Source organism: Hypanus sabinus, chromosome 19, assembly GCF_030144855.1.
Source record: "Hypanus sabinus isolate sHypSab1 chromosome 19, sHypSab1.hap1, whole genome shotgun sequence".
NCBI classification, from domain to species: domain Eukaryota; kingdom Metazoa; phylum Chordata; class Chondrichthyes; order Myliobatiformes; family Dasyatidae; genus Hypanus; species Hypanus sabinus.
The window spans coordinates 41,959,100-41,973,272 of NC_082724.1; the positions used below are offsets into that span (position 1 = coordinate 41,959,100).

Here is a 14,173-nt window from a genome sequence, read left to right on the forward strand (position 1 = left end):
TGTATTCTTCATCTTAATCTTTTCTTGAAGGCCCAAATGAACCACAGGCAAAGGGAAAAACCATGGTGTAGTGACAGAAAGAGGTGCACTGGGACAATAATCCACATTAAGCAACTATTTCCCATCCAACTAAAACTGAAGACCTTATGAATACAGAGCTCCCAACACTCTACTAATGTTGATGGTAGTGGAGGACCAACTTTATGTCCTCTTATGTTAACCCGATAAACCATTGCTAACTTTAACCTGCATAGATGAAAAGGGTTACTGCACCCATTTCTACCAGTAATGATGAAATTGGGGATGATTTAATAACACGATAACAATGCTTGAGTTTGAACTTTATTTACTGACACATAAGCAACACATCCATAATTAAAGACACATCTGATCAAAGCAATATACCTTTGCTTGAGTGACCTCCTACTCACACACCAGTCACACCCAAATAAGCACCTGAGCACATTAAGGACCTTCTTTTACACTTCTCTAGAATTTTATTCACATGCACCTTCCACGTCAGCCTTGTGTCCATCAACATACCTGGAAACTCGACCACTGACTCAATTTTAAAGAGTTATACCATATAACTTGAGATCAATTGAAGCTGTAATGTTCCTTTTAGAGAAACAAATAACTTCAATTTTTGCAGCAGTAAAACTGAAAATTAAAACCCCACTGAGTCCTCATTCCTCCACTTCATTAGTAGCTGACAGCATTATCCTAACTATATAAGAGCAGGTATGTGATGAACACTCGTGAGAACACACTTGGACTATTGTGTACGTACAAACTAGCTGGATGAACTCAGCAGGTCGGGCAGCATCTGTTGAAATGAGCAGTCAACGTTTCAGGCCAAGACCCTTCGTCAGGACTGAAGAAGGAGGTGGCAGGGGCCCTATAATGAAGGTGGGGAGAGGGTGGAAGGTGACAGGTGAAAAAACAATCAGAGGAAAGATCAAGGGGTGGGCGAAAGCAGGGAGGGAATAGGCAGGAGAGGTGAAGAAGGAATGTAAGGGGAAAGCACTATGGTTAGTAGAAGAAGGCAGAATCATGAGAGAGGTGATAGGCAGCTAGAAGAGGAGGCACAGTGAAAGTGGTATGGGGCAAGGAAGAGGGAGGGAATTACCAGGAGTTGGAGAATTCGATGTTCATACCAAGAGGCTGGAGACTACCCAGACAGTATATGAGGTTTTGCTCCTCCAACCTGAGTTTGACCTCCTCTACTGCCATGATGAGGCCATGTATGGACATATTCGAATGGGAATGTGAAGCAGAGTTGAAGTGGGTGGCAACCGGGAGATCCTATCAGTTGTGGCGGACAGAGCAGAGGTGCTCGACGAAGCGGTTCCCCAATCTGCGTCGGGTCTCGCCGATGTAAAGGAGGTCGCACCGGCCACAACACGAGCACTGGATGCAATAGATTACCCAACAGACTCATAAGTGAAGTGTTGCCTCACCAAGTGGAGTATTGTCTGCTGTTTTGGGCTCCTTATTTTAGAAAGGATATACTGACATTGGAGAGGATTCAGAGAAGGTTCATGAGAATAATTCCAAGATTGAAAGGGTTACCGTATGAGGAACGTCTGGCAGTTCTTGGGCTGTATTCCAGGAGAAAGAGGGGGGGATTTCATAGAACCATTCTGAATGTTAAAAGGCCTGAACAGGTTAGATATGGCAAAGTTATTTCCCATGGTAGGGGAGTCTAGGACAGGAGGGCACAACTTCAGGATTGAAGGACATCTATTTAGAACAGAGCTGCAGAGAAATTTCTTTAGTCAGAGGGTGGTAAATCTGTGGAATTTGTTGCCACGAGTGGCTGTGGAGGCCAAGTCACTGGGTGCATTTAAGGCAGAGATAGATAGGTTCTTGATTAGCCAGGGCATCGAAGGGTATGAGGAGAAGGCAGGGGAGTGGGGATGACTGGAAGAATCGGATCAGCCCATGATTGAGTGGTGGAGCAGGCTCAATGAGCCAAATGTCCTACTTCTGCTCTCATGGTCTTAACTTATATTCCTGCCTTTCTTCCACACTGCACCATCATCAGCAATTACAATTTGGAAATGTCTGAGCCAACATACAAGGAAATATCATTAATTGTTATATAAAAAAGGAGTGGACTACACACATTCCCCTGTGAATCCAATTGAACATTCCACCACCTATTCCCATCTTTCCCAGTTTAAGTAGCAATCTTTGTATCCATAACATATCAGAAGCTTTCTCCACATCAAAGTAAACTGCTACCACTGATTCTTTATTAACTTGAGCCTTACAAATATTGTATTCCAAACTTAACACAGAGTCGATGGTCAATCTCATTTTACAAAATCCAGATTGGTATGTAGCCATTCCTCCACTACTTCCCACAAAATAAGAAAGCTTTTATACAACCATTTGTTCCATTATTTTACACAGATGTGGTTAGCAAAATACGTCTATACCTTTCAATTTTCAAATTAGGGATAACAACCACTAATTTTCAAGAAGCAGGAAGTCATCCTTCAACCCATATTGTATTAAAGATACATTTGTACAAACCAACCTAACTTTAAATCCAATAATTGTGTAAACATATTATAACAAATATCATCTTTTCCAGGTGATGTCTGACCAGCACCATTAATAGTCCTTTTAAGTTTGGACAAAGTAATTTCAATATCCAAGCAGGAACTGGAACATTCTTTTTTCTTGGTAATCTGAGGATTGCTTACCAAAACTGTTTCCCTAGAACACCTATAATTTTACTTAAATTGACTGAACTATGTATACATATATTTGTTTTTGCTAATTAATAGGCATCCATTAGTCTCTAAAGACCATGGATTTGCACCTTGGAAAGTTTTCAGGGCGCAGGCCTGAGCAGGGTTGCATGGGAGACTGGCAGTTGCCCATGCTGCTAGTCTCCCCTCTCCACACCATTGATGCTGTCCAAGGGAAGGACAAGGGCCGATGCAGCTTGACATAAGTGTTGTCACAGAGCAATGTGTGGTTAAGTGCCTTGCTCAAGGACACAACACGTTGACTTAGCTGAGGCTTGAACTAGCGACCTTCGGATCATTAGACTTAACCACTTTGCCATGCGCCAACACTGATTTTGCTAATAATTCTGCCTTTTCAGAGTCAGTAGCTGCAACCTTCTCCCCACCATACAAAACCACTAATGTATCAAGTTTTCTATCTCCAGCCATTTTCTGTATCATACCACAAGCCTGCCCCATCTCTTTCCCAATTCTGTTACAGTACATTCTCCAATACATTTTCCTTGACCTTCTCAATATTCTAACTATAGCTTGAGCGCTTTTATAAAGATGAATAGGAGTAACATTGTCTCATTTTCCTAAAAGCTCCTTCACAGCTCTTTTTCATTCATCCATTCACCAAGGAACAACTTTCCTTTTATTATCTCCCAACGATCTGGGAATTGATTCTTTAGCTATTGAGTTGAGTACAGAGCACAAGATATTATTACTCAACTTGATATCCTCCAAAACCAAATAATCAGGAAATCTACTTCACATAAATCATAAAATACATCCCAATTTACCCTATTAAAATTCCATCTGGGGATATGAGATACTTTCTTCTGATATGCATCTATTCCCATTGTACAGATAATGGGAAATGATCACTCCCCACTGTTGTATCATTATGCAATCCCTAGTTACACACACTCACTACATCCTCAGACACCAGCGTAAGGTCTATAGCAGAAACAGTGTTACTAAATAAATTTATCCTTGTATTTGTACCATCGTTCAAGCACACAAAGAGAGTTTCCACAACTTACCCATTCACATTTGTGTCAATACAACCCCACATAGCACGGTGAGCATTAAAATCCCCTCACCATATATATCCTTATTTTCCCTCATTTCCACCCATGCTTTCCAACATACTTGCTGTTATTTTCAGAAGGGTTATAAAAATTATTATTTGTACTTAACTATTCTTTCCTCATATTTTAACCATCATTGATTCAGAAACAACCCCAATTACCATAACTCAATGTGCTATCCCATTTTTTGACAAGATAGCCACTCTTCTTTCATTACCTATTTTCTGATTGCATCTTATATCAACAGAACCTTGTACAGTATCTTAAAATTTAGATAAGATTACAACTAGGATTTCCTGTACACATATAACATTAAGTTTATTTTGTATATCTTCAATAAAGTTCTTAACCTCTTGACCATTAACTAATTGGCTTCTAGCATTTCATTGTAAAATTAAAAGAACAATTAACAACATTCTTGGAAGTCTGAACTTTATTTACTTCTCCTTGTAATGCATCAATGATAACCTTTACAGTTAAGACTTTTATCGCCAGATGCTTTTCCACAGCTCTTAATATAATTTTAATTTCTTCTGTCCTATTTTTTGTTTGTGCTGTACAATTTCTCACATCTGCCATAAAAGTGACATGCTGCATTTCCAAGCTTACTTATATCGAGGGCAAATAAGCAGAGCTATGCTCTTCTCCACAGTTGCTACATTTTAGCTTTGCACAATTGTCATAATCATGTTCTCCACCACATCTACCATACCATTTTTTACCCTTTCACACAGCTGCTACATGACCAGACTTCTGGCATGAAAACATCTCAGAGGAGGCAGCACATAGACTCAAACCATGTAGCTCATATAACCTAACTTAACACTATCTAGCAACTTTAGTTTTCCATCAAAACCAAAAAAGCTGCCTGTTCTTACTCCACCACAAAACCCTTTTAACATTTAGCATCCACTACATTTCCACTGACTGAATTATTTTTAACTTGTTCCATGGATAGAGCAGCTATTCCCAACCTTTATGCCATGGACCCCTACCATTAACTGAGGAGTCAATGGACCCCAGTTTGGGAACTACTGATTTACAAGCACTCCAGAGATTACTCCCCAAAGCCACTGTCACTCAATACAATTTCTCTGTATTACTTTTCATCCTCTCACAGCTTTTAACTGCAAAGCTTTCTCACACTGCTCCTATCTTTACAAAATACTATGAGTGCCCCATCTCTTAAAAGTTTTGCCACCAAAATATCTCTGAATGCTTTTTTTTCAGATCCTTAGTTAACTTAATCAGATTGATATCAGAAACAGATCCACATTCAAAAATCAACAATAGCTTAAACTCTTCCTTCCTTCTTTTGTTTAAATCCTGTCTATTGCCTTCACCAGTGGACAAAAAAAACCACTACAATCCTCAATTGGCTGCTTATTTTCCCATTTCCCAGAAACCTGCCATTTGCCTTTCCCCATACAGCTCCTATCACCCAAAACCACTTCCTGTTTGCTACCTTTGTCTCCTCCGTTGTTTCCTGCATTTCTATCCCCTTTCCTGCCTGAGGAAAATCTCCTATCATCAAGCTCAGTCCTTTGCTCCAACCCTAATCAACAGCTGAGTCCACTGAGCCAGTCTACCTCTGCCCAAGCACTGAGCAACCCTCTGCACAACTACCCAAAGCCCTAGGTGGTTCCTTCGTTTACTGCTTTTCCTTGAACTTTATGGATCCTTAATTCAATTGTTATTCAATGAAACATAATTGTTTTTTCCCAGGCAAATATCCTTCTGCTTATAACAGTCTAATTAAAACTCAATCAGTCCCATCAATAGCAAGCCACAACTATTAATTCCTGGCCATGCTTACTGACAATTGTTAACTATCACTGACTTATATTTTGAGTTTTACATTAATGAGCTATGTTCAACTCCGGCTCAGCTGACTGCACTTTACAGTAATGTTGACAATGATGATAACGCTGCTCAGTGTTAGAATGCGGTCAATTGCACTGGTATCTGTGCAAATAAACAAAAAAGCCCAGAAATCGATGCAAGAGGTTCCCTATTGCTTCACAGGTGCACTGGTATACTTTTCACTGATATATGTGGCACTGACATCAACGTGACAATGTAAAGCAGAGGTACTTATCCAGTTATTCTTTGCTATAGTTTGCAGAAATGCTTAGGGATGATGCATTGGAGAGTTGATGCTTTTTTTTTAAACTATCAAATAAACAACCTGGAAAATTAATTTTACAAGTACAGTATATCATTTCCTCAGAAGATCACCAGTATTGTAGATTTAAATGAAAACTAACATCAGCAAGGAGTATGATAGTTTTAGTTCACCCGAATGTGGAAAATTAGCTATACCACTTACCTCTATCTGTCACTCTCATAAGTTCATGTTTACAGATTCAGCACACCTCTTTGCTATGCAGATTCACAAAGCTCAGGTACTATCCTATCATCACATTCATTTCTGAAACAGAAAGTCTCAGCGACACAGCTGTCGGAATCCTAAATATTGTATCAGTCAGATTGTGGATGATGGGTTACTTTTACTATGTAACCAAGCTAAAAATGGTCATTTATGACATCTGAGTGGTTTCTGAATTAATTTGATTTGACAGGCAGTTTAAAAATAAATATAGTTAAAGTGCATGGATTCAGCTGAAATTCTTTATGAGAAGGGACTGCAACAATGCTTGCATGGCATTTAAATATGCTTGGAAATTAAGTAACAAAGCAAGGTTTAATTAGTCAAAATTGATAGAACATAAATGATAAAGGTATTTCATTCAAGTTCTCTAAAAATGTTTACCCATATTCTCCAAAAGTCTGTTCTTTCATTGGCCGCGCTTCTGGATCTGCCCGGGCATCTTCCTTATCTTTAACTGGAGAAGTAAATAAAAATACAAAAGATATTGTATATCAAACTTTGACACAAGAGATCCAGAGATGCTAGAAATCTGGATCAACATACACAAAGTGCTGAAGAAACTTAATGCATTTGGCAGCACTTACAGGTGAAAATTAAGTTGATGTCTCAGACTGGGAACACCAACAAGGATGACTTCAGAAAAGCAATAGCTGGTGTTTCTGATGGAAACTCAGAAGGCAGAAGAAAGATGCACCCCAAAGATGAAGAAGTATTCTAAAGGGAGGATGAGGTAACCCGCAATGGACAAAGGAAGTCAAAGACAGTGTAAAAGCAAAAGAGAGGGTATGTAATAGTGCAAAAATTTGTGGGAAGGAAGAGGATTGGAAACTTTTAAAAACCAAAAGAATGCAACTAAAATGCCATAAAGAGAGAAGATGAAATATGAAGGTAGGATATCCAACAGTATAAAAGAGGATCCAATATTTTTTTAGATATGTAAGATGTAAAAGAGAGATGAGTGAGGATATTGAACCTGTGGAAAATGACACTAGTAATGGGCGAAAAAGAAATGGTGGAGGAACTCAATAAGTTTTACATCAGACTTCACCATGGAAGACACTTGCAGTATGCCATAGATTGGAGATTATCAGAAGACAGAGATCAGTGTAGTTGCTATTACTAAGGAGAAGGTGTGTGGGAAGCCGAAAGGTCTGAAGGTGAATCAGATGGAATATATCCCAGGGTATTGAAAGAGGTAGCTGAAGAGATTGTAGAGAAATTAGTAATGATCATAGATACTGGAATGGTTCCTTAGGACTGGAAAATTGCAAATGTAAGTCCACTCTTTAAGAAGGGAGGGAGAAGATAATAAATTATAGGCCAATCAGCCTGATCCAGTGGTTAGTAAGATGTTGAAGTTTGTTATTATGGATGAGGTTTCGAGGTATTTGGAAGCACGTGATAAAGTAGGCCAAAGTCAACATGGTTGCCTTAAGAGAAAACCTTGCCTGACAAATCTGTTGGAATTCTATGAGGAAGTAACATGGAAAATAGTCAAAGGAGAGTCAATGGATGCTGCTTATGTGGATTTTCAGAAGGCCTTTGACAAGGTGCCACAAGTTAGCAGAATAAGAGCTGACGGTATTACAGGAAAGGTACTAGAATGGTTAGAAGATTTGCTGACCGGCAGGTGGCAAAGTGTGGGAGCAAATGGGCCTTTTCTCATTGACTGCAAGTGACTAGTGTTGTGCCACAGTGGTTGGTGTTGAGACTGCTTCTTTACACATTGTATGTCAATGATCTGGATGAAGGAATTGATGGCATAGTGGCCAAATTTGCGGACAAGTCGAAAACAAGTCGAAGGGCAGGTAGTGTTAAGGAAGCAGGGTACCTTCAGAAGGACCATAGACAGATTGAGGGAATGGGCAAAGAAGTGGCAGATGGAATATAATATGCCAAAGTGCATGGTCATGTACTTTGGCAGAAGGAACAGAAGTGTGGACTAATTTCTAAACAGGGAGAAAATTCAAGAAACAGAAGTGAAGACTGACTTAGGAGTCCTTGTGCAGGATTCACTAAAGATTAACTTCCAGATTGAGTTTCTGGTAAGAAAGGCAAATAGGATGTTAGCATTCTTTTTGTGAGGACTAGAATACAAAATCAAGGATGTACTGCTGATGTTTTATAAGGCATTGGTCAGATCACACTTGGAGTATTGTGAACAGTTTTGGGCCCTTTATCTAAGAAAGGATGAGATGACATTGAAGAGAGTCCAGAGAAGACAGACAGACATACTTTATTGATCCAGAGGGAAATTGGGTTTCGTTACAGCCGCGCCAACCAAGAATAGTGAAGAAATATAACAACATAAAACCATAAATAATTAAATAATATTAAGTTAATCATGCCAAGTGGAAATAAGTCCAGGACCAGCCTATTGGCTCAGGGCGTCTGACACTCCAAGGGAGGAGTTGTAAAGTTTGATGGCCACAGGCAGGAATGACTTCCTATGATGCTCAGTGTTACATCTCGGTGGAATGAGTCTCTGGCTGAATGTACTCCTGTGTCTAACCAGTACATTATAGAGTGGATGGGAGTCATTGTTCAAGTTGGCATGCAACTTAGACAGCATCATCTCAAGGTTCATGGGAATCATCCTAGGAATGAAAGGGTTAACATGTCAGCAGCATTTGATGGCTCTGGGCCTGTACTCACTGGAGTTTAGAAGAATGAGGGATAACTCATTGGAACGTATCTAATATTGAAAGATCTGGATGTGGAGAGGATATTTCCAACAGCGGGGGAATCTAGGACCAAAGGGCACAGCCTCAGAATTGAGGGATGTCCATTTACAGTAGAGATGTGGAAATAATTTTTTAGCCAGAGCATGGTGAATCTCTAGAATTTTTTGCCACAGATGACTGTGCAGGCCACGTCATTGGATATATTTAAGGAGGAGGTTGATCAGTTGTTCATTATTCAGGCTGTCAAAGGTTGTGAGAAACACATGAGAGTAGATGTTAATTACTTGGATTTTCAGAAGGCTTTTGATAGAGGGTCACACATTGACGAGATAGGAGCCCATGGTATAACAGAAAAGGTACTAGCCCAGATAGAGGATTGGCTGAATTGCAGAAGGCAAAGAGCATAAATCAAGAAATAAACCTGCACTCAACTTCAATAAGACCAAAGAACTGATCGTGGACTTCAGAAAGTGTATGATGAGCGAACACAAAACTGTCCTTGCAGAGAGATCAGAAGTGATGTCAGTGAGCAACTTCAAGTTCCTGGGTGTCAATATCTCTGATCACCTAACTTGGATCCAGTATATTGATGAAGCTATAAAGAAGGCAAGAGAACAGCTATATTTCTTTAGGAGTTTGAGGAGATTTGGTATGTCACCAAAAATACTTGCAAATTTCTACAGATGTACTGTTGAGAGCACTCCGACTGCATCACTGTCTGATACGGGTGGCGGGGGGGGGGGGGGCGCTACTGCACAGGACCAAAGTAAGCTGCATGGAGTTGTAAAATCAGTCAGATCCAGCATGCGCACTAGCCTCCATAGTATTCAAGACATCCTTAAGGACTGGTGCCACAAAGAGGGGGTCTTTAAGGACTGCCACCACCCAGGACATGCCCACTTCTCATTGCTACCATCAGGAAGGAGGTGCAGAAGCCTGAAGGCACACAGACAATAATTCAGGAACAGCTTCTTCCCCTCTGCCATCCAATAATTTTCAGAAGGCCTTTGACAGAGGGCATTGAACCATGAACACTCCCTCACTCCTTCTGTTTTATTGCTATTTTTGCACTACTCATTTAATTTATCAATTTAATATAGAGTTACTGTAATTCAGTTTTATTTATTATTATGTATTGCATTGTACTGCTGCCGCAAAGTTAACAAATTTCACAACATATGCTGGGGATGTTAAACCTGATTCTGATTCTAAAGCATGGTTTTTATGTTTGGTTGCTGGTGATGAGAATACATGGCGTTCCACAGTGGTTGGAGTTGGATCTGCTACTTTAACATTACACAGTATGTTAATGTTCTGCATGATGGAATTGATGGCCTTGGTGGCCAAACTCCGCTCAGCTTACTTCAGTCCTGTGCAGTAGTGCCCACCCAACCCTGTACCAGACGATGAGTGCTCTGCACAGTACATCTGTAGAAATTTACGAGCATTTTTGGTGTCACACCAAATCACCTCAAACTCCTAAAGAAGTATACCTGCAGATGATGCAAAGATAGGTGGAGGGGCCGGGATTATTCAGGAAGAAGAGAATCTGTACAAGGTTAAGGGAAATGAGAAAGAAGTGGCACAGGAATGCAGCATAGGGAAGTGTATGATCAACCTCTTTGGCGTAGACTCTTATCAGAAATTGGAGGTGCAGAGGGACTCAGGAATCCTAATGCAGAATTTCCTCAAGGTTAACTTGCAAGTTAAGTCAGCAGTAAGGAATGCAAATGCAATGTTTGCATTCATTTTGAGAGCACTGGAATATAAAATCAAGGACATAATATTGAGGCTTAATACGGCTTTGTTTAAACCACATCTGAAGTACCATGAGTAGTTTGGGGCACCATAACCAAGGAAAGACCAAGGTTCTTGATTGGTCAGGGTGTCAAAGGTTACAGAGAGAAGACAGGAGAATGGTGCAGAGAGGAAAAAATCAATCAAACTTGATGGGCCTAATTGCCAATGGTGTTCCAATGTCTAATGGTGTTATGTTCTTAAAAAAAGAATAAATCCATGAACTTGAAACATGAACAGAAGACTATGAAACCAGCATCTTATTTCTGATATCTATTTGCTAATTGACATTGTTATATAACTATTGTTTCTATTAATTTCTTCATTTTTCTCCAATCAATTACTCAAGTAGAAGACTTGAGTAACTACTATACTGACTAAACAAAAATGTAGGCTAAAAGGAACTTCACCATACTGCTTCAGTTTGAAATGAACTTTGCCTGTATTCCAGTTAGTTATAAATTCAAGTAACGTCTTGTCTCCCTTAGATAATCACTTTTTTGTATTGCATTTTAATAACCAATTAACAAAGTGTATGAATAATTGATGGACATAAGTTTTTGTAATGAATTTGGAGATATTTCAGAAAATTCACAACATCACATACTGGACAGTGTTTGTAAGTAGGCCATTACAGGGAACCATGAATATGATGGTTTTCAATCTAAATGTTTATGAAAACACCTTCAGCAGTAGACTTCTATATAATTGCCTGCTGATGTTGAAGGGAACTGGCATGCTCAAGGTTTTTCAGAAGTTGATCTCCAATGATTTTACATATCAGTATCTTGATTAAGGATAATCTGTTGATTAAAGGAGATTAGAGGATGAGGTTAATGGTATCATGTTGTCAATTAATTTGTCAAAATAAATTTGGAAATAAACTGGTGATTTTGGAAGCAAGACCTGTGATGGTGGTGAAAGGGGAGTATCTCTGATGTACCAGCTGAGGAACGTGGGAGTTTCCATTCCTAAGTTGAACACAATAATTTATTTTATGAAAGATGCTGCAGAGATGTTGCACATATTCTAATTTCTTTATCTATGCAAAAGTGATACAATGAAATAGCCATTAATTGATTATAATATTTAATTGTGGACTTGCTATTTAAGGGTTAAATCAAATTTTAAAATGTACTATTTTCATGCCTAGCTATCCAGACTACTGTTTAAACCTGTTCTGACGACCTTTTCTTTCCTCTTGGGCTTTACATTCCCTCAGTTAGTTGATATCAGTAGTCAGTGTTTTTTTACACACAGTCATGCATGCATAATAATAAGATTTAGTGCATACCTGAATATTTTCCTCCTTTGTTTCTCTTTATGAAGCAAGCAATTAGTAAAATCAAGGTAAGGAGAGCTACGGCACACATTAGGCCAATAAACCATCCTTGTGTAGATATTCCTCTGTGTATTCCTGCATAAGCTGTGGTGGGCCATATAATTAATCATTAAGAAAAGAAGCAATTAGTTGAATTAAATGATCGTTTTAACCATCAGAAAAAAAGATAAAATGCAAGACAAATTGTTACAACTTTATGCAATTGTTATATCATCTATCATTTTCACTCATCCGCCTAATCTAAATGTCAGGAATTGTTACATTTTGGAGATTTAAACTTGCATATTAGAAACTGATTACTTATTTCATATATCCACGCAAAATATGTCTAACCTGGCAATGCACCACAAGAATAAAATTTCACATGCTTCAATGGGCAATTATACCCTTGAAATATGTTTTATTGGAACAAACACAATCATTGATGTCATTTGGCACAATGCCCATATTAAAGATTAAATGAGAAAAAAAAGAGGCAAGCACAACTTCGAATGTACTTAAAAGATAACATAACACATTTATATTCCAACTATAACCTGACTACAGAGAATGATTTTTATTTTAATCTTAGCCATTGATAACATTACTGCAATGACCTTTAGGCAGTGGACAACCAGCCTTTGCTTCCTTTCTAACTCCATTCTAGATGTCCATGAAGCTACATATGAACTGAGGAAAGCAAGCTGTCACAGTTACATCCTGAAAATACAATTATGGGTAACATTGTGTGTAATAACCATTTCTTCCCTATTAGATAAGAATTTAAGCAAACTATTCTTGACATCTGCTTTACAAATACATAAAATTATTCAGGGAATTGAGAATAGGTTTGAAATTCAAAAGGAATCCTGAATTACACTATGTGCTTGGATATTGATTAGGTTGATTCATTCACTGTTATCTCATCATGTATGAATTTGGCTTGAAATACCAGTCATGAATGAATTATAAAGCTTGGCAGTAAGAACCAGTCAGGGGAGGGGAAGGCTCAGCAGTTCATGCACAACAATGCTCATAAGTTAACAAAAAGCAAGTTAATCTAACAGGAGAGCAGCAAAGCATAAAGAAAGGCAAAGAACTAAACATAATGTGCACCTGGACCTTAGTCCCAATATAATTCATGCAAATATGTGATTTCCTGTATCTTGTGCTGACATGGTTATTTTCGTAAACTTAAACATAAATATTTGTTTCCATAGCAACAACAATTCTTTAAAATACAAGTTTAGATTTCCCTCAGTGGCGGAGCAAAACTTGGCCAATTGTATTGGGCTGAAATGGGTTTGAGAGGAGAAAATATTGGAGGGATAATGGTTTGCTGCTGGTAATGATCTGTTGGATACCATATAAGAGATGTTGATTTTTCAAGGTGATGGCATAATTGGCAACAGCTCGTGTTTATTGACTGAAGATCAGGCCAGGAAATGCTTACATCTGCTGGCTGAATCTGGAATGCAAAATCGGGTTTTGTAGGTCATTCAAACAAAGAAAATGGGAGGGATGATGATGGGAAAGTTATTGTGAGGGAGTCTTACACTTCAGTCATTTTGGCCCAAGGCCTCCAGCTCCCACCCACCACCACTGTTTCCAATCCCACAATGAGCTCCGCCACTGTTTCTTCATTCTGTTTTGTTTTAGCGTCTGAAAAGATAGCTGACTAAATTTTAAATGGGACCAGTGCCTCACCTTTTCCCCTGGTTTCTATAACATCTTCAAAAATGCTAGTGTTATCAAACCAGTTCTTAGCCATAAGTCGGATTGTATATTCAGTTCCAGGTTCTAGCCCTCCTAAGATGTGGAAATTTTGTGAAACATTTACTGCGTCTGAAATCTTCCATTTACCTTTACCTATGGAAATTGCATTAAGAAAATTAACTCCAACACAATGGTCGGGATTTTAATCCCAAAACAACTCAAGAATAGTCAAGTTAAATTATAAAATTTAATGCCACACTTAACAGTGCATTCTAATACTTCTTAAAATGCCATCATGGGCATATGTTATTGGTAACTATAACAATACATATTAAATAGGAAAAATACATTCTTTTAGTTATCATAAAACATAGCCTGTAGCTGCTGTTAATTTGAGAGCAAGTTATAAAGAAGTTAACTGTGTT

At 38.7% G+C, this 14,173-nt stretch overlaps 1 protein-coding gene across 1 annotated transcript in view; it reads right to left on the reverse strand.

The window, feature by feature from the left end:
• chl1b (cell adhesion molecule L1-like b) overlaps positions 1-14,173 on the reverse strand; it is a 547,507-nt gene that overhangs the window by 22,599 nt on the left and 510,735 nt on the right. Inside the window, exons 25-27 of the mRNA XM_059944908.1 lie at positions 13,740-13,901; positions 12,006-12,137; positions 6,612-6,684 (exon numbers count right to left, since the gene is read on the reverse strand). Of these exons, the coding sequence (XP_059800891.1) occupies positions 6,612-6,684; positions 12,006-12,137; positions 13,740-13,901 (367 nt within the window). The remainder of the gene's footprint in view (positions 1-6,611; positions 6,685-12,005; positions 12,138-13,739; positions 13,902-14,173) is intronic.